Raw genomic sequence first — 24,176 nt, 5'->3', positions numbered from 1 at the left:
TACATAGAAAACCACAATGTTTCATGGAGTGGTGGTGATTTGTGAGGTCTCTCTCCTTTCCAAATGAGCCATAGGCCAGTGCTCCTGCACTATCCTGGAAGCCAATACTGCTGGAACCAGGGTCTTGTGAAGCCAATACTGCTGGAACCAGATGAAAACCAGGGTCTCCTCTCTTGTGGTCATTTAAGGATCTCAGGGCACTTTTCACAAGAGCAGGCCCTGTTAGCCCCAGTGTTCTGGTCAGTTTACCAGTCTGCCTCTCTAAGACATTGATTACTACAGCTGCGACGTGCAAAGCAGCTGCTGTGCTTTGCCATCGAGCGAGCTGCATTTCACAGGTGGGTCGGTGAAGCTTGGGTATAGTTTCTATATCAAGAGGACAGATGCTACATAAATGTAAGACCATCACTATCCAACAGTATATTTCCACCAAACTAAAGCGAGAAAGAGAGCATCATTATTGCAAACCTGACAGCGGTAGCAAGGATAATTTTCAAACAGGAGAGGTGAAGCAAAATCCAGGAATATTACCCTTTGGCCTCTTCAAGAAGGTGTCCCAGTGCATCCATCTTATGCGAAGCATTGCCTCCTATGGCTGAACTGAGGTACCGAGGGGCAGCTGGCACAGGGGCTACTGGTCCAGCAGAGAACAAGAATGGGGCTGTATTAGGTGCAGGCATGTTGGAAACAGTCTGAGAGGCTGTGAAAGTGGAAGGCAGAGGCGCTGATGTTCCACACACAGACTGGGATGTATGATGAAGAAGAGGGTTCACTGCAGTTTTGCAGGCGACTGTCACCAGCTTAGGACTAAAGAAGTCCAGATCCACCTGGTCATTCTGCAACAGAGAGGACAGGTGTGTGCTGTTAGTTCCTGCCACACCTTAGATACCATTGTAACTCACTGAAATAGGCCTTCCCATTAGGACATTAGGAGGAGGAAGTTAATGGTCTGTTGCATCTGTTGGATTATGTCCGATTTGTAGTTTACTTGACAGAATACGGTACTGTGCTGGACTGGATATTACTACTTGACTGGAGCTAGGTGGGGAGGAGTCAGAAGCTGAAGTGGTCATGTTTACTGTGGACATTTGGATTTGCAAGGGCAGGATACCATCAGAGCAAAGAAATTTACAATAGCCAGAGCATAGGGGTGAGGAGATGGACAGTTTATTTCAGTGTAGTAACAACTGAAGGCTGCTACCTTTCATTAACAGTCCCAGTCTCCTGGAACAATGGTCTCTGCCTTTGACCTCTGAGTGTATTCAGTCCAGAATACAGCTATTCCCTTGCAAACGGAGTCTGCCCTCATGTTTCTATTCAACGTACTTACTGGCATCCTCCCCACGTGAGGATTCTGTAACAAGCTTTGTTGAGATACACACCAAACACAGCACATACAAAGAAGGGAAGTGAAAGGAGAGATACCAGCTCTCTACCAGTTCAGACATTCCTGTTACACAAGGCCGGAATCAAGACACAGGCCTTCACATCTGGAACAGTTATTGTCTCTGGCGTGCATGAGCACTCCCCTAAGATACGGCAAAAGCACCGCCACAGCAAAAGAGAGAGTGCTCAGACCTCTCCCGCAACAACAGTCTGTCAATAACTCCCTCTCTCCTTACCTGGAACATATTCCACTGGCTGTTTTCAGTCGGTTCTTTCACTGTACTGGGGGCTGGGTCATTCAGGCCTGAATGCAAAAGAAAAGATTTGGAAACTGGAGTAAAATTGGAAAAACTCCACATTGAAGTTAAGAGGCACTAAGAAATGGTGATAGACAGCTAGTTTTCCTAATCGTCTGAATTCCTAGAGAGTGTTTGCCCACCGTGGTAAAACCACACAGTTCCACTCTGTAACAGTTTGAGAGCTTGAGGAGAGAGAGACAAGCACATTCCATGTCAATTATCAGCAGCAGACTCCTAGATCTCCTGCATGCATGTCCTGCACATGCAGACAAAACTCTCCATGCAGCAATTCCAATGTTGCTGTTTCCTGTCCCACAGCATCCCCTGTTAGTACCAGGGCCTCACAGCCACATACTGTACAGGCAGCCATATGCAGATTTGCTAATGCACTTTCCTCCTAACCATAGCAGTCACAACAGCTATTTCAGCACTGAAATATAAACGTGAAATGTGGTGGTGGTTTTCTGATGCAGACAAGCAGGAATTAGACTGGGAGTATAGCAAACTCCCTGTATTTAGGATCAGCCTCTGATTTCAGGAGGAGACTCCAGGGGAATGTCTACATTAGTTATTCCGGACTAGCTTATTTCAGAGTCCTTATTCCGAAATAAGCTATTCCAGAATAATGTGTCCATGCTACAGGGAAGCCCTGGAATAAGCAAAATTTATTTCAAAATAGCATGCCACACACTGTAGAGCCTGCTTCGGATTAGAGCCCCTGGAAGCACTCTGGGACTAGGTCTACACAGCAGCATTATCTTGGAACAAGCTATTCCGGAATAGCTTATTTTGATATAACCCTTGTTCCCTGTCTATGCTGCCCCTATTGCAAAATATCTATTTTGGAATAGGTGCTATTCCTCATAGATTGAGGTTTACAGAATTCAAAATAAGTCATCTGTGTAGATGCTCAAAAGTTATATTGGAATAGTGGCCGTTATTCTGAAATACATTTGCTGTGTAGACACACCCCAGAGGTTTTAACACTAGCCTACTTCTCAATTGCCATGACCAGGACTACTCAATGGAGGAGCTTCTCAGGTGTCCCCTGGATGCACCAAACTAAACCAGAAAAATAACCCACAGCATTAGCAATGTGTGGCTAGTACTGATATACTGTGTTCTGCTGCCCAGGTCTAAAACCAGGCTCCATGATAAGAACCCCTTCCCCAGAATGCACTGTAGCCACATCAGCCTCTTACCTAAACACAGCAGCTCCTCATCCAGCAAGGAGAGAGAATTGGCTGTGCTGCTCTGATGAGTCAGAGGAGCTTCTACTTGGCTGGAGGACCGGCTCCGGGAGTGGCCCGATGTTTGGGGAGGAGGCGGGAGGATGGGGATGTCTGATGAGGCCGGTGTTGGTGCTAGTGTCGATGCTGGCGTTAGCGTTGCAGGTGGCACTGGCAGTGGCGGAGCACTGGATACCTCTATGCCAGCGAGGTCAATGAGCGTGCTGAGATTACTGGTGGGCTCGCTCTCTGCAGTGATAGGGAGAAAAGTGTAAGAGGGACTGCAGGCAGCAGGTCAGAGCCTCTGAACAACACACAGGGCGATGTTACCAGGGGATACGTTGGGTAAGGGGGCTTCCCTCCTAATCAGAACTTCTGACTCTTTGGAAGAGAGGAAACCAAGATGCTTTCCACTGGAGTGTTTGTTGTTGAACAGCTCTTGAGCCGGACCCTGTCTCATTAGGAGACATCTGTACAGTAGGGTCTCAACATTCACGAGGGTTCCGTGTTGAGAACGCTCGTGAATGTTGAATTTCACGAATATGGCAGCTCCCAGCTGCCAGTGCTCCTGCCTGGGACCCCCGGGAAGTGGCAGCCGCTGACACTCCCTGCCCTGGCGTGCTGGGAAGTGGCAGCTGCCAGCGCTCCTGCCCAGAACCCCAGGGGGAACAGCGGTTGCAGGTGCTGCTGCCTGGAGCCCCGGAAGAAGCAGCAGCTGCCAGCGCTCCCTGCCCAGGGCCCCAGGGAAGTGGCAGCTGCCGGCGCTCCTGCCCGGGGCAGCGACCACTCGCAAATAATTGAACTCACAAACCTAAAGTTTGCGAATATTTAGACCCTACTGTATAAAAAGTGGAGTCCAATCCTGCCACTGATGTTTCTCTGCTGCATGTTCTATGCGTAGCATAGTGCAGCTGGTAATCCCTTCTATGTCTGCTTAGCTCTGGCGAGAACTTGGGATACCTAGTACAGTGACAACAGGTAGCAAAGGTTGTAATTGATCAAGGAGTTATTTGTGAGCCGAAGAGAATTACAGGCTCTCTCTGCGTCCAGAGTCCCCTTCAATTCCAACACAATCAAATCCTGGCTCTTCCCTAAGGCAAGGGACCCCCATTCTGTACAATAGTAATTTCACTCATGATTTTCATCCAGGAATCTAAGTGTTTTACGAACAATAATTATGCTTCATGGCACCCCAGAGAGGTGCACACTGTTAGTCCCATTTTCGAGATGGGGAAACTGAGGCAGCTAGCAGATGCATACGGGACTTGCTAAAGTTCACACACTGAGCTGCTGGCAGAGTCAGAAACAGAACTCACACCACTTGACTGCCAGGCCCCTGTTCCAATCCCTTAGATAAAGCTCTCAACTTCACACTTACAGATTTATTGTTCATCTTGCTCTCTATGCTTATTTCCTGTCGGTATTTAACCCTTAAAGTGGCCATGACTGTTAAATAATCTAACAAAAAAGTTGCATTCCACATCAGCTGTTAGTAACCTAGACAGGAAGCACAGCTCAGACGGAGGTCTGCTTAGTCAGAACGTCATAAGTTAAGAGACTTCATTATTAAAAAGCTCGCCGTGGAAATGGCAAAGCCAGCTTCTCAAAGCAGGCCACTGGAGGCCAGAGTTATAAACTCATCTGTGTATCCATCAGTGGCTACTGCTTGGGAGCTGACTCGTCGCTCCTGCTTGGGAAGATTTTACCTCCAACAGCGGATAATGCTGGCCTTTACTGCAATTAATAGGACACCCAACCACAAGAGGCAATTCAGAACGACCAGATTAAAAATAGAACAGAATATTTCTGGTCTGGAGGAAAGCTACTCACCTTCTGTTGCAGACAATGTCGGGATGTCTACTTCACCATTGATTACTTGACCCTCGATTATTTTTTTATAGGAATTTATTACCCGGGATAAATTGTCACTGGCCTGCAGAATATCCCCTAGAGGTGGGAGAGAAGCAAGCCGTCAGCAGAAATTGCAGTCACTTTGATCTCTATTGCTTTGGACACTCCACAGTCAATCAACCACACTCCATTATTTAGACAGCAAACTCTCCAGGGCAGGGGCCGGCTGTGCAGCACCTCACAGAATAGGACTCCTTTGACAGCTGACCCTGAGGCACTCCCATAGTAAAAAAAAACAACAACAGTCAGTGATTAACTTCTACAGGCACATCCCCCCTCCTCTCAGAGAAGTATGCCCTTACCTTGGCTTCATGGAGGCTGTTCCCCACACAGCCTCCCCGCCTACCAGTTCCTATTGCCAGGGCCCTGATCTAATTCAATCTGTAAACTTTAAGGACCTTAGGTTTTCCTCCATGTGTTAGGGGCCAGACACACTCTTAGCAGCACAGAAAGAAGTGGTATAACATTAACAACCTTCTTGCTGTATGCCTGTGCAGTCACCAGCCACCCCAGCCTGGATGCAATCTCCTCCTTCAGATACACACCCTTCCAGCCAAAAAAATGGTTGTTTTACCCAAACTGCTGTCGTTATCCTCTGTTTCGCTGGCCAGTTTGAATAACGTCCGTCTTTTGGTTTCACACCTTTCGTAGAGCTCCTGGGAAGAGATATTGGAAGAAAGGGTCTTGTCAGCCAAAAGCCATAGACAGCAACAAACCCCATTCTGGCAGTCAGCAGGAAATGACTCATCTGAACAGAAGTCCCATTATGAAGGGGGAACCAGAGTCTTTCCTTGAGGGAACTGCTGGTCCAACAGGGTGACCATATTCCCCTTTCCTAGCCCTATAGAGGGCAAGTCACCATTTTATCAGCGTAATTGAGTTGTAGTCGGATCTGTAGTCTCAGTATGAAAAAGAGGAATGCCAGCCAGTAGCACTCTGCCTACCTATGCATGGTACACTCTGCACACCAGACTTATATTGTCCAACTGGCAGTCCACAGGACTGCTCTGTCCCACCCTTGTGAGGGATGCATTTTGTAAATCTTGCTGTACTTGGAGGCCATACCACATTTTGAACCACCTAACACTTACAAGTGAGTTGTTGCACCTGTTGCTAAAAATGTCACCGGCTTGCCACTGATACCATCAATTCCCAGCCACCAGCATTTATGCTTAATTCTCATTCTATTCCATATGCTAGACTATCATTATCATCTCTACCACCACTGGGCTAGGTGCTGTATACTCCCGGCCCTCTCTCCTAATTGGGAGAGCAGAACTATCATCACCCGCATTTTACAGATGAGGAACTGGGCAGGAGGAAACAATATGTCAGCGCTGGAAAGCAAATCCAGGTCTCCTTAGTCCCAGTCCACTGCCACAATCAAAATTCCTGTCTTCAGTCCAGGGAGTGGTCCGTGAGCACACACATCACTGCCTCCCCCTCTCTGGTGGAGATGGAGTCAAGGAAGGGCAAGTTTCTCAATTAGTTGGGTTTGTTTTTTTTTTTTAACTCCACATGTATCATTTTCAGTTTTTTACATTATAGAGTGAAATAAGCACGTCCAGCCATGATGAACCCCTGCTGGGTTAAAAGAAATCAAACCCATCTTTAACCGTCTTTCTGGTTATTATTATATTGGTGCTCTCACCTTTAATTACAGTGTCTATGAGCTCTTCCCCAAAGGGAAGGAAACCTTTGTTGTTTGGATCAAAGCTGCTTGGTGCTTTGAGAGATGACCTTTTCTCAGCAAGTCACACATTCCCAGGGTGCTCACTTTCATTATCTGTAAATAAAGCCAGTGCCTGTTTCTTTAGAGAGAACTTTTGAGTCCTTCAGCTGAAAAGTGTTGAGTGCACAGCATCATCATCTCTAGCTGATCATTCCCATCGATGGTTCTCATTTCAGTCATTGCTCTTCATGTTACTGATCACCTTGTTCTGCATATTTTCAACACTGTGCAAAGGTTAAGCTCCATAAAGTCTGGAAGAAGAAAATTCTGGAGAACTATGAAGAAGGATGAGGCTGTACCCACCTTCATGAGCTCCTTATCAGCCTCTGATGAGTTTTCTTTGCTGTAGTGAACCAGCATCTCATTCAATAGCTTCACATTATTATTCACTTCCTCTAGAGTGTGCATGCGTTTTGTCACTTTCTGGATCCGAGCTTCATCCTGCAGGATTTAAAATAAAAAGAGGAGAGTGAGTCTTCCCATGAGATATCAACAGCAGGAGCTCAGTGGTGAGTCACATCAGAGAAAATGCTGACATGTATTTGAAACAGAGGGAGGAGGAATCAGATTTTCTATTTTGCTGGAAATCCTGCAATTTCAAAAAACACCCTTTCTGTTCTGACACAGAATAAAACCAAAAAAGTTCTAAACCTCCTGTGAAAAAACATTTAAAACCAAAGTTGTTTTGGGTCAGCTGAAATGCTTTGTTTCAATACAATTGCAAATGTTTTGTTCCAATTTTCAGTTTTTAAAATTTTGTTACCCAATACAAAATTTTGAAAAATTAAACCAATTATTTCAAAATAAAAAATTTAAATGTTCTGAAAAGTTCAAATTGTAATATTGGAATGTTCTATTTTGTCCCCTAAACAAATTTTTTTTTTAAATTAACATGTTGCGAAATGTTTCACTATAAACAAATTAGCATTGTCCAATGGAAAAACTTTCTGTCGGAAAATTTCTAAACCATTTTAAAATAAAAATAAAAACAGTTAGCCCGGGAAGTTCCATTTAACATTTAAAATGTTCGCCGAGCTTACCAACTTTAATTGCAGACGTTTTGTTAGTAAACAGAGTAACATCATCCATGCCTAGTAAGAGATCTTCCAAACCATTCTTTATGTAGTCCTTTCACATAGACCTTATCAGTAATTAGTTCTTAATTGGTTACTCATGTCTTCCAATTTAAAACTGATTGCACCTAATCACACACTTGTTAGCTGTTCTTCTTCTGTTATTCTTTGATCTCATAGGTTCAAACACCAGATCCAAATCAATGTGCTGGTTAATTGCCTCATTTCCAGAGAACCAGGATTCTACGAATTCTCTTCCCTGCCTAGATCCAGCCTGTCCTATCACCTTCACACCATTAAAATCAAATTTCTAAACCATTCAAATTTGGTATCTATGCTTGTCATGATCATGAGGGTTAGCCAGCAGCCTGGGAGTAAAACCAGGTGGGGTTGACCTATAGGAATGTAGGTAAGAATTGAATTTTTTGGCTCCTCCCTTTTTCTGTCCTCTGCTTTTTCTTCTTTCCAGCCATGAGGGAGCCAGAGACAGAATATCTCCCTCCAATCTTCTGTAAGTAGGGTAAAGTTTAGATAAATCCGTTAGGCTTTATTGTTTGGGAAGTGGGATCTGATGTCTGTGCACTTTTTAGAAATGTTGTTTTACTCTCCTTGTAACTAGGTTCTCGGCCCATGGTGGAGACTCCCCATGTGTTTTACTTTGTGACTCTTCCATCTAGTCATGAGACTTGCAGCATGAATATTGTTGTAATAATAAAAGTTCTGTTTTTCTTTTTATTAACCTGGTATTAGTTAATGTTTGTGTCCTGGCTTTTTACTTTGGGGGCTGAGATTTCCCAAGTCGTCTCTCCCTGGTTTCCTTACTATTACTTGGGTGGTGGCAGTGAATGTTATCCCCAAAATCTAAGGTTTTTAGGATTTTGGGGGGGAAGTTTATACCAAAACCTGGTAGATGAGGTTTTGGAGGTACTTTTGCTGGCCCCGCACTTCTGCGTTTGTCTTGTTAGAGTGGGGAAGGAGCCATGACAATGCTCTTCACCAACAATAAGGGAGACCCCCCATCTATGTGATCTAGATTTGTGTGGGGGCAGGGTTAATTTATATAGAAAAGAAATACTAGTCATTTGTATTCTCCCCAGACAACAAGATGTATTTCTCCCTACTAGAACAACAGTGGGTCACTTGAACTCCTTGCCTCCTGGAGTAGATGAACACGCCACAACTTCATTAATTGGTTGGATTGGATGTACTGTGCACACAGACAGCTTGTGATAAGTGCCAGATTGACAACCATGCAGATAGTCCACTATATCCACACAGCGCATACTACAAAGATAGCAGCAGTGCAGGCTTCTCCCTCACCAATCCCTGATACACAATGCCACCTTGATGGTAGCTCCTTTCCCATGGTCCATTTGATCTTGCCTAGGTGTTCCATCAAGGGAACCAACTACAGAAGTTTTATGATGCAAATATCTATTAACTAGGACCCAGAGCAAGACTTATGAACAAACTTATTTCATACAGTCCAAGCAACAGCCACAAAGTGAGATCAAATTTCATTTACTATGGCCTCAGTGTGACTGGCAACCTCAGAGGTGATCATTTCATAGAATCGTAGGAAGAGACCTCAATAAGTCATACGAAGAGACCTCAGGAGGTCTCATAGCAGGACCAAGCACCATCTAGACCATCCCTGGGAGATGGCTATTTAACCTGCTCTTAAATATCTCCAGTGATTTCTAGGTCTCATTACTAATCGCCATGAGTCATGCAGTCCCCAAAGCTTCAAGCACAGAGGAGCAGGCCTGTTTAACTAGCTGAACACTAATGGAGAGTGAAAAAACAAATCCAGTGAGTTGCCATTCACAGGTTATTTAAGCTATATATCTGTAGTGTTAAAATGTTTACAGATGACAAATCAAGCCCCTGATAACTATTATGCCTACAGAGGTCTCTTAGATAAATAATTCTACTGCTTTTTCTTACCTCTTTTACCATGGATTTAATAAGCTTGTTTGCCTCTTGTAAATCATCTGGGTTTTTGCTTTTTAACAGTTTGGCTAAAAGCTGTAAGAAGAGAAGAGAGCTTTTTAGGAAAGAGTGGCCTCTGGTAAGGCAGAAGAAGGTTCATATATCCTGTGGCCACTGCACTGGAGAAAGTAAAGTGGACAGTTCAGAGAAGAATATTTTTGGTCAAAGCAGCTTACTTTGCTTATTTAGTCAAAGTAACTTCCATTGGACTATTCATGGGTTTGCTATTTTGGTTTCTGTTAAATTACCAGATTTGCACTCACATACAGCTTGAGCATGCTGGGATCTTGGAGACTCTCACATACTACACATGAGTTAATCTGACTGCAAAAAGGTGACAAGCTTTTCCTCTCCACCACTACAGCAGTTGGGCTATGTCGACACACATGCTATTTCAAAATAAATTCAAAATAGGGGGTGCATTATTTTGAAATCGGTAAACCTCACTGCAGGAGGAATAACGCCTATTTTGAAATAGGTGCTATCAAGACACACAGTAGTGCTATTCTGAAATAAGCCAAAATGGGTTCCAATGGCACTACTTCGAAATAGACACCATGGCTATGTCTACACTAGCCCCCGCCTTTCAAAAGGGGGATGGCTAATGAAACACTTCTATGAATATTCAGCACCTCATTAGCATAATGACGGCCACAGCGATTCAAAAGTGCCGCTTTCAAATCATGCGCTGCTCGTGTAGACGGGGGCCTTACGAATAAGGGACTTTCGAAGACTGGGGGGTCCTTCTGAAAGGCCCCTGTCTACACAGGCCACGGGCAATTCAAAAGTGGCACTAATGAGGTGCTGAATATTCATGACAGTGACTCATTAGCATAGCCTGAAGTGTCTCATTAGTATTCCCCTTTCAAAAGGTGGGGGCTAGCGTAGACATAGCCCATGTGTTTGACATGCTATTTTGAAATAACAGGGTGCTATTTCAAAATGCATTTTTGCGTGTAGCTGTGTTATTTCAAAATAAACTATTTTGGACTAGCTATTCCAGAATGGATTATTTTGAAGTAGTGCTGCAGTGTAGATATAGCCCTGGAGAGCAACTTAACTAGAAATGCCAGACAGTAATAACACTGAGCAGTGGCTCACTCAGGATTTCAACCCTTGTGTCCCCTCGGTAAGAATCAAACCTATGTCCCATGTGAAACCAGGCCCACATACCAGCAGATCAGAGCACTTCCCCTTACTAAGTTGTTTTGTTTTGCTGATGTATTAAGAGTATTAAGTAGTATTAAGAGTCCAGCCTTGACTTTACCTTGGATTTCTCCTCATCATCAAACACAGGGTTTTTGGGGCGAGGTGGTGGAGACGGGATCAGGGTTCTATCCACTGGAATTACAGGGTCACACATTACAATACCTGAGGGAAGAAAGAGAAAACAAAGTAAGTTTCTACAAGCAGTGCTTCAGGACAGTGCTGCTATCTGCACACAGGCTGCAAAGAGAGGTTTCAGTGCTGCTGTTCACATACTGAGTTCAGCTGGAACATGCAGCCTAGCTCTTCGAACACCGTGATGGAAGGATGTTTCAGTGAGGAATGGGATTAATTATCAGCAAAATCCTTACACATGTTGTCTGGTAAACTGAGTGATGTGTTCCTTATGGAAAGGCCAACACTTCAGGGGTTAGTGTGCCATATCCTTACAGTTTCTGTACCCAACCTGTACAATCAATAGCCCTCCACCATGTGTCTTTCTCCTTTCAGATTGTCCTGGGAGCCACAATGTAAGGTGCTATGTAATCCTGCTTTGTGCAAACCCAAGACATGCATAAGGGAGGCAGACCAGACAAGCAGAGAAAAATAATGCAGGACTTGGGACTCCACAGACTCCTAGCCGCTAGCTGGAGAAAAGGTCAAACTTTACGGCCAGGGCCCACCACAAAATCCTTAACTTTGCATTATACTTACACGGGCTTCTGAAAGCAGACACCATGCTGAAGCTATATGTGTCTCTTCTCAGCACATTAGGCCTTGACTATGCAAATAAACTGCATGACGTTAAAGTAATTTAGTTGTGCTGGTTCACAAGGCTGTGCAGACACTTTTATTGCAGTTTAAACCCAGCTTGTTTAATTTAAATTTTTTAGGAATCAGTTTAAGCTAAACCAAGATAAGCCACTCAAACTTGAAGTATCAACACAGGGTTGCACTAACTAAATCATCTTTAAAAAAAAAAAAAATAAATAAACCAGCATAAAATTTCTCAGGCAGGCACGGTCTTTGGAGAATTTTATACCATCTAACTGATCAATCCCCCAGATAGTCAGCGTCTCCCTTCTTGGATTGCTCCACTTCATGACATTCCAGCTTACACATGTAGGCTACGTCTACACTAACCCAAACTTCGAAATGGCCATTCAAATGGGCATTTCGAAATTTACTAATGAAGTGCTGACATACGTATTCAGCGCCTCATTAGCATGCGGGCGGCCGCAGCACTTCGAAATTGACGCGGCTCATCCCAACGGGGCTCCTTTTCAAAAGGACCCTGCCTACTTCGAAGTCCCCTTATTCCCATGAGCAGATTGGAATAAGGGGATTTCAAAGTAGCCAGGGTCCTTTCGAAAAGGAGCCCCATCAGATGAGCCACGCGGCGGCGAGCCTCGTCAATTTCGAAGCGCCGCAGCCCGCATGCTAATGAAGCGCTGAATATGTATTTCAGCGCTTCATTAGTAAACTTTGAAATGGCCATGTGAATGGCCATTTCGAAGTCTGGGGTTAGTGTAGACACGGCTGTAGGCTTCAGGAACGCACAAATAAGAAGCTGCTTCCTACCTTGTCTCTTCAGCATGTAGTAGGCATCTTTGATCTTGGATTCCTCTGGCAGTGCCACTGTCCAGCTGTACAGCAACTCAATCACTTTGGTTTTCACCTTCTCTGAGACTCTGTCTCCCAAGTACTGAGGGGGTGGAAAAAGAAGGGGAAACATATCAATCTCCAGCTCACTCTTGCTTCTCCTTTGTAAAAACCAAACATTCAACATGGGAATTCATTGGGTGCTCATTAACTTCTGTCACATTAAACAGGAGTATGAGTATCTTGTATATCCTCTCGGGATACAGTTACGAACAGAGATGGGCCAGCAGCACTAATGACTGACTACACTGATACACGATGCAGTTCACCAAAACAAGAACTTCCCTCAACTCCTTAAAGTAATATTTACATGGTTTTTCAGGATAAAATGTTATCTTATCTCCATCTGCCTACGAAAATATGAGTCACATTCAGTTTGGAGTCACACCATGGGCTCTGGGCCCAATCCTGCTCCTACTGAAGTCAGTAATAGCTTTGCAATGACTTCAATGAAAGAAGAATCAAACCTCCTCTTACTGTCCAGATGTACTTGTCATATGAAAATGTTGGTGATGATGACACTTTGCATTGGCATCATCTTTCAAAGAGTGTCAGAAAGCTTTCCAAATATTAAGCAAGCTCCCTCCCACCCATTAAAGGCATGTAAATATTAACTACCTGCCAGACTGATGCACAGAGAGATTAAGCAACTTCCCCAAGGCCAAAGCACAAGTCGACAGCTCCAAATCCAGGAGCCCCAACTCCTAGTGCCTTGCTCTAAGCACTCAATCACAGTTCCTCCCCCCAGTAATCATGGTTCAACAAAATAAGTAACACAAGGGCCAAAAATCCTTGCACCACATTAAGGAAATGAGCAATGATAAATATTGCACCAGCAATGGGGAAACTGCTGCTGCTTGCTGAGAGAACTAGTAACCAGAGTGCAAAACACCCAGCAAATGACAGCTACAGACTAATTCACAACAATGACGCAGACATTGGGGAGCAACTTGCGGTTTTAGAAAGGCCAGACTGTTACACAGGGGTAGAGAAAATAGCTCAAAGACTGACCTTTGGAGACACAACTTTTATTAACTCGTTTAAAAAACGAAACTTCCCTACTTCATTATGAAATCTTCGTCCACAGTTCTTCATACAAGCTTCCAGCACCTGTGTTCAAGCAAGAAAAACAGGCAGTGAAATCAACACACACCAAGCCTAAAGAAATAACAGCTGTTTTCCTCTAAGGGAGGCCCCAAGTAGGACAGGTGACAGTAAGGATCACATTTCACTGAGACCATGGAAATTTGGGCCAAGGACTCAGGCTCAAACATGGCAGCTTCCCCAGTTTTGACAGAGCACACCTAAGAATCATCTGGATGAGAGCAGCAGCGGGGAACGAAAAAACACCCTGAAGGTAACCAACAAAAGGACCTAGCAAGAAATGAGTTTATGTGGATCCAGTGCAGTCAGTAAACTAACTTCACGGTTAAGTTACATGAGGCAAGAATCTTGCTTTCTCAGTCACCAACCCCTTGCGGAGAAGGAGAATTAAGAAGTTGATTGTGTCAGTTTCAGTGAGCATGCCAATGATAGTACAAGATACCCCCATTGAACAGTAGGGATCACCATCCCCGTAGATTCCACACTCAAGAGACCAGCTGGATTCAGAGTTTTGAGAGAGGAGGTAAGGACTACCTACTGTCAAAGCCTGGACTGCCTCCCATTCCTGGGGTGACTGGATTTTATGAGCCAGTAGTCTCACTGCTATCTGTGGACTGAAACAAACCAAAGTGCCACATCATACATAGAAGAGACATAGGTATTTTTTAGGACTTCTTAGATTTGACAAAATCTTGTGTTTTGACAACCGGGGTATCACACATTTAAAAGGAAATGCCACTTTGCCCTTCCAAAGCTTGATATTTTCAAAGCTCTTTAACAAAATATTTTTCATAGCATCTACGTAAACTGGGAGTGCTTACACACGTAAAAATGGAACATGGTCGAGATGGCTGTGCACAGGACTGACAGCCAGGATTTCCTGAGATCTAATCCTGCTCCACTGTTGGATTCATGGTGTGTCCTTGAAACTTCTCTGTGCCATGCATTGCTTCATGTGCTGTAACTTGATTTAAAATCCAGTTTAGCTAAACCAGTGATAATCTTTATGCGGACATGCAGACTCACAGATTACAAGGCCAGCTTCATCTCTTCTGACCTCCTATGTAGCACAGGCCATAGAAGTCAGAGCAGAGCTTTTAAAAAGCATCAGATCCTGATATTAAAATTGTCATTGATGGAAAATTCAACAGGATGCTTGGTAGAAATTGTACCAAATTGGTAAAGTCTAAACTGATGTGTCTTTTTTTCCTGTAAATTCATTATCTAATGCTAAAACAGCCCAAGATGGGTTTAAATCAGAATAATACTTCACAAGAGTGCCATAACTCATGCAGGTTCACTAGTTATTATTTATAAAGTTTTTAAGGATCTAAAGCCTTCCATAAGTGATATTATTATCCCCATTATACAGATTGGGTAACTGAGGCAGAGAGGTTAAGAAAGATCTCCAAGGCCAGAGAAACAGTCACTGTTAGAGCCACGTGTACAATTCAAGTTTTCCTGACACCCAATACTGCCCTCAGACCAACTGCTTTTCAAAGAAAAGAGACAGAGCTTTGCTATATGCTTCCACATTATCCTCCGTCTTCTTACAAATATAAAACATCAACACCTGGACATAACATTTTGTTTAAATTGAGAATGTTAAAACACAATACAAAATCTGACTGACATGAACAACACACCCTTCAAGTTCTTTGTTGATCTGGTCACAGAACCCAATGATGTACTCCCAGTCTTCTTGCCTGTTAGACGGGTTGGTGGCTTTATCTTTAGTTTAAAAAAAAAAAAAAAAAAGAGAGAGGTCGGAGGGAGAGAGAGAGAGAGAACATGTATTACTAAAACACAATAAGAAGTAAATAATTGGCCTTTCTGAAGGTGAAGCATTAATTTCCACCCACCAAAATTGAGAAGTGAGTTCACAAATTTCTATTCCCATATATCTGTGGGTGCTAAATCTAGAAGATGTGTCGAAGTCAAGTCAAGCCAGTCCCAAATTAGCAACCCATCTAACAAAGTTCACTACAGAACCAGGCAATCATGCTCAAGTACTTATAGAGTCAGTATTTTATAATTACTGTATAGAGGAAAAAAAAAACCAATCCCACAGTCTTCCCATAGCCAGGCAGGCTTGCAATACTGTCTCTCTTTTCTTCATCCATTTATAATACTTAACCACTTATGGCCCTCACATTCAGTCCTGTTGTATGCAAAACTCCCTTTGCAGTCACTGAGAGTTCTGCACGTGTACAAATTGCAAGATCTGGGCTTTAACACAGTACACAAATCCTTTACATTTAATGCCTTTTTCTTGGAGTACCACAGAATTTATCAGATGCCTACTGGAAATGAGAGTTGCAATCCAGTTCGTCAAGACCTTACTTTGGAACACTTCCTAGCTCAAAAAGAAGCAAACTCCAGAATATAGATGTTAACCAGATCTATTTTTGATAAGAATTTATTTGGTCCCAGTAGGTCAACTAAGATACAGCATCGGGTTTTCACCAGCCAAGGCTGCTATTTCAACTTAATTTTACAGCAGAGCCAACTGAAGCATGACGTAGTAGAGTGGAAATTTGTTTGTTACAGGGGCAGCAACAACATGCTGCAGTTTTGCATTACAAATCCAGCCTCTCTCCCTCCCCAACTCACTAAGTTATCAACACCAGGAATCAATTCCAATGAAAAAAATACATTACAAATGCAGCTGAAATACAGCAAATCAAACTTTAAAGCATAGGTGTCCAACCTTTTGGCTTGCCTGGGCCGCACTGAGTGAAGAGGAATTGTCTTGGGCCGCATATAAGATATATAATATAGTTAATGTATATAAATCACATAATAATGTTAAAAGTTTACGATCTTGTGGGGCCGCATTACTAGCTGTCCAGGGCCGCATGCGGCCCGGGGGCTGGACACGCCTGCTTTAAAGCAAGTATTTGCATGTGCACATAGTGTAGTCTCAAATGCATATGGAAAATAATAAGTTTCTGTGTACAGTACACTACAAACTGTCATTAAACACTGTATAAGCATTAATTTAAAACACATCCTTCCACTGGTCCATCGGCATAAATACAACTGCCAAACTACTGCACTGAAACGTCTCTTTTAAAGTGCGTCTGAATCCTCTCACTGGTGTACTCCTCTGGTGTTCGTTGGCTTTGCTTTTCCACAGAAAAACGATTGTTATCTTGTGAGACGCTCCACATATGTGGCTCCCTGTGCCCAAGCTGAGCCCCTGCGGCTTCTATGTGACTCAGGGTGAGCTAAAGGGCACACGCTACAAAGCTGTTTCCCTAACTTAGTCTTTAAATTAAACTACCAAGCTGAGTTTTAAGCTCATGAAAGTTCAGTTAAAAAGGTAGCTGTTGCAATGCCAAGCTGTTCCCTGTAAGCTGAACGCTTGGGCAGCCGCCCAGAAGAGATTCAGGTGCCACACAGCTGGTTACCAGAGTGCCCACAGCTGCCAGCATGTGTTTCTATGGTGATGTACATCTGCACACACCTTCATGCACACAACAATATTTATTCTGACCATAGATTTAAAAAAAAAAAAACACAGAGGAAACACTGGTGCCAAGTATTCATTAACAACACTTACTACTTAAACCTGACCGCCATGCTCTTGATTTCTAAACACTACAACGGAAGCATGAAAAGCCGGGTGTACAAGACACCTTAAAGTTACCTTCATGCAAGTAAATCAGCATTTCAGTACTGCTCTGTGCTTCAAAGCTCCCTTCCATTGCTTATACCGCCTCCTTGTGCTGCTCTTTGCACAATCCAGACAAGGATTATATGAGGGAATGTTCTGCACTGAAGCACACGGAAACACAAACCTGGCTGTGTACGCTCTGCTAATCAGCAGGGACGCTCTCCTCTCCTGAGCGGCCACCCAAGTGCACATCTTACAGGGAATGCTGAGAGTAGTTGCTGAGTTTAAAGCTGCTCTGCGTTTGAAATCTAATGACTTCTCCTACCATCTGTTGGGATCTCAGAAGACGGAATAGTCTCAGTTTGGGCATGGAGTCACTTCACAAGCCTTGTTATTTTGTACTCTGAACTCTCATGATAGTTAATTCTAACAAGAAGAGAAACATCATTAGGGAAGGTTACATTCCGCCTAAGGAGATCACCCCTTAAAAATTAATATACATGTATGATAAACGATTTCACACACACAGAAACTCTGTCCTAGTCTGGAGACTGAAATCTTTTGTCTGTAGAGCCAATAAGGCACAGGCTGCAACAGAACAAGCTTCCCCACATTACCTCATTAATGTGCCTCAACCCTGATCTGGAAGGATCACCTCTAGAAGAGGTTTACTCCTCAGTCCTTGGCCCCTCTCATAATACTGCCAATAAGGATCCAGGCAGCACCCATTACGGAAGCAGGTTTCATGTGAACACTTGATCTACTCCAACACATACCAAAACTGAACAACTGATCTCACATAGGCCCCTGAATAGCCATCAGCAGACCTGAAACAGCACTTAGAAGAAAGGGCTCTAGAGCACGTAATCACAATCCCATCAACAACCAACCCCTTGGCTTTTAGGTACTGAAACATTTGGGTCACATCTGATGGTATAACAACGTTGTCCGATACCTGATCTGAGGGTCACAGACACACAGCATTCCTTAGCTGTTCCAAATCCTGAAACATTAATAAGGTAACACTCAGCTGTAAACCCAGGGTACCTACTTCATTTAAAAAGGATGTTTTGGAGCCCCTGGGAACAGAGATCTTTAATTGACTAATGAATGATTCATATTTTCATGAACTCTTTGGGGGCAGTACACTTTATATGTATCATATATGTGGACAGTATGAAATAAATAAATAAGCTACTTTGTACGGCGGCATCAAACACAGCAGGGCGTGTTAAGCAAAAGGATCCAGCTGTATGGAACCAACTGAGAGTCACATCTGTTAGGCTGTAAGGTGCCACAGGACTTCTTGTTGTTCTTGAGATTCACTTAGTAACTTTTCTTTCCCATTTCAGCTAAGGCTGGATAGGGAACCTGCGTGCAGGTATGCAAAGAGCTGTATCATCGCAGCAGCTAGAAGTAGGAGGCGAGAGAAGACAAAGATGCCAGGTCATCACATACTGAAGCACATCTCCTGCTGCAGTGTGAAAACTTGAGGATAAGATTAATCCATGATGTTGTGACTCCTAGTTAACGACAAAATGACTCTGCTGTTCAGTTGAAGAGCAAGTGCCATCGAGTCAGAAAATTCCTGGTCACATAAATCATGTCCTATCCTCTCCTTCATGTGGGAGATGGGTCCCTACTGCCATGTGGATTTTGCCTCTTCCTTCTGTGAGAGCACAGTGGCTAGTTACTTTAGCAAGTTTGGCTGGCAAAACCCCGGTTTTGTTGACAAAACTCGAAGAGCACGCACACCCAAAACAGGGTTTGTCGACAATGACTGGACAAAACACAGCACTTTGGTCGACAGCGTTCTGCCTCAGAGCTTTGAGGCGTAACACTGCTGTTGACAGATTCTGTTGACAAAAAAAGCTGTGTGGACACTCTGGGGCGGCCTTCTCTTGACAGAAAGGGCACCCCCAACAACGGGCAGTCCTGTCTGCTGTGCTTCCGGGTGCCTGTTTTGTCGAGAGAGCAGCTGGGCGGCGCAGATGCTCTGTCCGCAAAGCGGATCGCTCTTCGGCTCAGCTTTCGTGTGTGGCCACGCCCTGTCTCCGGAAGTTTTGTTGGGAAATCTCTTCCGACAGTGATTTCTGTCGACAGAGTGCTGTAGTGTAACCGTAGCCACCGGGTATGAATCTTTTAGGTGAACATATGACACAATACTCCTTTTGTTGGCAGAAAGTCATCAGAAAAACAGTCTACGCAGGTCAGCCTCCTGACCAAGTTTCCCACTCCCACAACCACACAATTACCAGGAAGTAATGAAAGCTATGTTTACACTAGCCCGCCCCTTTCGAAAGGGGGATGCCAATAAGACACTTCAGGATATGCTAACGAGGAGCTGCAGTGAATATGCAGTGCCTCATTAGCACAATGGCAGCTGCGGCACTTCTAAAATGCTGCTCTTGATTGCGTGCGGCTTGTCTACGCAGGGTCTGTTTTGAAAGGACCACGCACATTTCAAAATCTCCTTAGTCCTACAACCAAATAGGAATAAGGGGATTTCAAAGCATGCGGGGTCCGTTTGAAAAGGACCCCGTGTAGACGAGCCGCAAGCGATCAAAAGCGGCATTTTCAAAGTGCCACGGCCGCCATTATGCTCATGAGGCACTGCATATTTATTGCAGCACCTCATTAGGATATCCCAAAGTGTCTCAGTAGCATCCTCCTTTCGAAAGGGAGGGGGCTAGTGTGTACACAGGCAAAGAGTGATACAACAGCACACATTCCCCCTCACCTTTATCCAACAAACAGCATTCAGGCCACAAGACAATAGATCCATCCGCTCTATTTCTCCATTGGGACTTTATCAGAAAAAAGGCATTTTGGGAGGAGAACGTGGGTGCCAGGTAGCAAAGACATCTAGACTCCCCCCACTAGCCCACATGAATTTCTTCGAAGGCCAATGGAAAAGAAATTGCGTGTGCTTCTCTGCAAAGGCAGGACTCTATATTCACCCCGGCATGAGTCACTGCACCAGTGATCAAGCACAAACTTATTTTTTGTTAGGAGGCAACATTTAAATCTTATGTCTAGACTTGGCATATTCCATTTTTATTTTTGTTTATAATTTAGATAGATAAAATCATTGATTACTTTTAAGCTTTTTATTGTTATTGATTTAGATGTTCACAATTGGAGGAGACATCAGGGAATAATAATTTAAAGACGGCACACACTGCCATTCAGAAAGGTAAAGTGTTATAACTGTTAAAACTCAAATTTTCAACATCACATGTCAAAATATACAAAGTAAATATCCTTCAATCAAATTCTATTAAGTTCTCAAGCAGCTTTTTTCTTATTTTGATTCTCAATAAATTTCAATCATCATCCACGGAAAATATTTTTGTCAGTTAGTGTGTGAGAGGGTAAAATTGACATTTAATGATAAAAATATCTCCTTTCAAGTCTATGAAAAATGTGCTATCCCCCCCAGTCCACAATCAGGCTCACAGAAGTTTATGATACACTCTCTCTAATTTTAAGTGATGAAGCTATAGATATAGACCATCCAGTCCCTCAACTTTTACAGTTAAAAGTCAAACCATTGGGAAGCTTTTTCTGATACACAGCCTAAAGTTTCCTTCATACTAGACATATTTTCATACATGACCTTTATTCTGTGAATCAATTCTCATTAGGAAGAGAAAGACTGGGTGTTTCTGAGTATGTCATCAGCTACAATTAATACATTGCCAGAAAAGTAGTGACGCACTGTGAAGAGCTCACAAGATCAGACAAAATTATCAGTAGGCAGGAAGAAACGATTTACAAGTTAAAACTAAGAGATTTAGTAAAGACTACAGACTAGAGCTACGTATACACTAGAGAGTTTTGTCAACAAAACTTGTGGAGCATCTACACACAAAATGCAATTTGTTGACAGAAATTGTCAACAAAAAGCCATATAGATGCTCCAGAGGGCCCTTCTGTTGACCTGGGGCAGGAGATTGGGGTGCAGGGTCTGGGAGCGAGTATGGTGCAGAAGAGGATTCTGGCCTGGGGGAGGGCTGTAGGAAGGGATGCAGGGTCCAGGAGGGAGTTGGGTGCCAGAGGCAGGCTCCGGTCAGGAGGCACTTCCATAATCAGCTCCTGCCAGCAGCACTCTCAGGCAGGCTTTCCTCCCTTCCTGCCCCGGCCCACTGGCTTTTCCATGTGGCTCTCTGTGCTTGGGAGGGGGAGCGTATCAGGTGCTGCTCCCACTCCAAAATAAATAAACAAACAAACCAGCCCTCTCTGCTCCTATTGCCTGTTTCTGACCAATAAGATCTGAGAAATTACACTGCACTGCCCTCACCCCCAGCAAAATCTCTCCGTTCCCATTGCCCAGTTGCTGACCCATAGGAGCTGAGAGATTTTGCTGGCAGTGGGGACAGCTTGTGAAATCGGTCAATGGGCGCTGAGAGATTTTGCTGGAGGAGGCACTGGAGGCTCTCCCCCAGCAGCTCTAGAGGCCTGCTGTGGGCTGGAGTAAAAGGCTTCACAGGCTGCATCTTGCCTGTCCCTGGGTTAAAGCAAGCCAAAGGGAAACTGCACAGACCCTAGTCAATTAGGCAAGGGCTTCTAGGGCTGTCCAATCAGGAAAGGGCTTGCTGGAGCAGTCGTGATCTAAGGGCTGCTCAGTGATGCAGAGGCAGTCTCTCCCTAGAGCATAGTTTCCCAAACTGGGGGGGGTGTAAGTTGACCCAGCCCCCCCATTGTGACTCTCACCCAAAGAAAGAGCCAGACTTTGCTTCCAGCTCTCAGCCCCTGCCATTTTACATGGGTGACCTGGCACAGCTGCCATAAAAAGCAGGTGGCCAGTGAAGACCCACATGGAGCTAGCTGCCTCCTGCAAAGGTGAGCGAGTGTAGGTTGCGGGAGGAGGATGGGGCTGGATGGGGGACTGGGGGTGCCTTCCTTGGGTGAGGAGGATGGGGCTAGGGTATGAGCAGGGGGCTGGCGGTGCCTGGTTTTGTGAGAGAGGAGCAGCTCCGGTCCCTGGCAGCGTGGGGCTTGGGCAGCTCGGGATGGTGGGGGGTGGGAGTGGCTGGCCCTGCCAGTGGTAGGCTTGGGTGGGTGGCCTGCAGCTGGTGGGGGGTGGGAGTGGCTGGCCCTGCCAGTGGTAGGCTTGGGTGGGTGGCCTGCAGCTGGTGGGGGGGGGGGGCGAGTGGCTGGCCCTAGCGGTGGGGGGCTTGGACAGGCAGCTCTGGAAGTGCAGGTCTTGGGCTGGCAGGTGGCTGGTGTGGGCAGCTTTGGTGGCTGGCATGGGGCTCAAGCAGCTGGCCAGCTGGGGCTGCACCAGGCACCCACAAGGGGCAAAGAAAAGCCATGTGTGCTTATTTTTAATTTTAAATAACATTTTATATTGAGTGTTTGTGTTTATTTTAAATTCTGTATTGCACTTTTTGTTAAAAGGGGGGGTTGGATGACGGTAAAGAAGAGGTGGGGGTGTGTTAAGATTTCTCAAAAATCGAAAGGGCGGCATGATGCCAAAAAGTTTGGAAACCAGAGCCCTAGAGATTAAGGGAGGCCTGCCATAAATGCAGCACTTGGCAGGTTTAGGGAAGCAGAAGAGAGGGCTCTGGTGTGAAGCTCTGATCTAGGAGATGATGAGGGGCTGTGGGCTAGAGGGCCAGCAAAAACAGGTAGCAGAGTGGGAGTGGAGGAGGGCAGTAAATAGCTGCTACTCGAGTCTCACTGGCTGCTGGAGAGAATGGTCAGCTAAGGCCTGGGGTTTGCCCCTGTGAGAGTGGCTAAACTAGGGGCTGCCATTTGCCACTGAAGCGTGATGGTACTCAGAGGACTGCTGGTTCCCCTGGAAGGAAGGAATGGATTTGAGGTGTAGCTAGAGAGCAGTGTCCTGAAGATGACACCATAGTCCAGAACCTGGAACAGGCGAGACACCACCCAAAAGGGTGCATGAGCCAAGCTAAATCCCAGAATGATCAGCAGGAAGTGCTGTGTAGTGAGTGTTTCCTGTTACTGACAGAAAAACATACAGTTGGGAAATGTTTAGTGCTGGCTGGAAGATGGACTAACCTCGACTACTTTCACCTAAACATCTCAGGATTCTGAATCGAGGGTAACTTGCTGTTAAAGCCATGATTGCCAGTACTGAAGCCTGTAACAATTTCTCTTAAAATCTTTTGAAAGGATTAAATCTCTTTCATCGGAAGCTTGTAAGTCCTACTGAGAAATAATCTGAATAAGGCAGGGGTTACTGCCTCGCACCCCTACTGTAACACGCCAGTACAATATATTAAAGAGACAAGGTGGGTGAAACTGTATCTTTCATTGGACCAACTGGTGCTACTGCTATGCAGCTTGACAGTTTCTCTTTCTCCAGCAGAAGCTGGTCCAGTAAATGACCCTGTGTCTCTGTTACCCTGGGACCAACACGGCTATAAACAATATACAGCTGATTTTACTGTGAAATTTCTCTAGGTGTGAACTAAGACAAATTGTACAATTTGGCACATTGTAGTTGGCCAAAAAGTGAGGGCCTACATTTAACTTTTAGACAGCACAGCATTTTTCTACCGTGTGTCTAATACACTAATTTGGAATGGTGCATCTCAGCTATTCCAAAACTATGGAGAATATTCTAAGCATCAATGGGCAGAACTCCAATTGCTTCCAGTAAAAACTGGAAGGCAGAACTGGTAGGCACATGAAACCCCTTGCAGCTTACTAATACACCCAGGCGCTTCAACTAGGTCACTAATTGTCTATAGATCCAAGACACAAATTGATGACACCAATTAAGACATCCCAGCAAAACTATTTTCCCAATAGAGTTTAACAGGCTTACAGCCTGAGTGATTTACCCCCCAGTCAGAAATAACAGTGTGCAGAAGACAGCACAGGGAACACAGATTCCTTCATAGGGAAACAGGAGAGCACAAGGAAACTGTACTCCCCACCCCCTGCAGCCTCTACTATGGGAAGGCAGAATGGGAGGGCTCCCTGAGACAA

General features: G+C 44.5%; 1 protein-coding gene across 4 annotated transcripts in view; it reads right to left on the bottom strand.

Moving 5' to 3' along the window:
• Positions 1-24,176, bottom strand: part of GGA3 (golgi associated, gamma adaptin ear containing, ARF binding protein 3) — a 35,035-nt gene that overhangs the window by 8,587 nt on the left and 2,272 nt on the right. For 2 of the 4 annotated variants that reach the window (XM_075014854.1, XM_075014851.1), the window contains exons 2-13: positions 15,241-15,325; positions 14,133-14,208; positions 13,502-13,600; positions 12,410-12,533; positions 10,890-10,993; positions 9,578-9,658; positions 6,861-6,998; positions 5,400-5,481; positions 4,745-4,861; positions 2,888-3,163; positions 1,623-1,690; positions 532-836 (exon numbers count right to left, since the gene is read on the bottom strand). In XM_075014854.1, coding sequence (XP_074870955.1) covers positions 532-836; positions 1,623-1,690; positions 2,888-3,163; positions 4,745-4,861; positions 5,400-5,481; positions 6,861-6,998; positions 9,578-9,658; positions 10,890-10,993; positions 12,410-12,533; positions 13,502-13,600; positions 14,133-14,208; positions 15,241-15,325 — 1,555 coding nt within the window. Of the gene's footprint in view, positions 1-531; positions 837-1,622; positions 1,691-2,887; positions 3,164-4,744; positions 4,862-5,399; positions 5,482-6,860; positions 6,999-9,577; positions 9,659-10,889; positions 10,994-12,409; positions 12,534-13,501; positions 13,601-14,132; positions 14,209-15,227; positions 15,326-24,176 lie in introns of all 4 variants that reach the window. The other 2 variants (XM_075014853.1, XM_075014852.1) reach the window with 2 other exon arrangements.

The sequence above is a fragment of the Carettochelys insculpta genome, chromosome 20 (assembly GCF_033958435.1).
Source record: "Carettochelys insculpta isolate YL-2023 chromosome 20, ASM3395843v1, whole genome shotgun sequence".
Classification (NCBI taxonomy): Eukaryota; Metazoa; Chordata; order Testudines; family Carettochelyidae; genus Carettochelys; species Carettochelys insculpta.
This window is presented reverse-complemented; position numbering and strand designations above follow the sequence as displayed.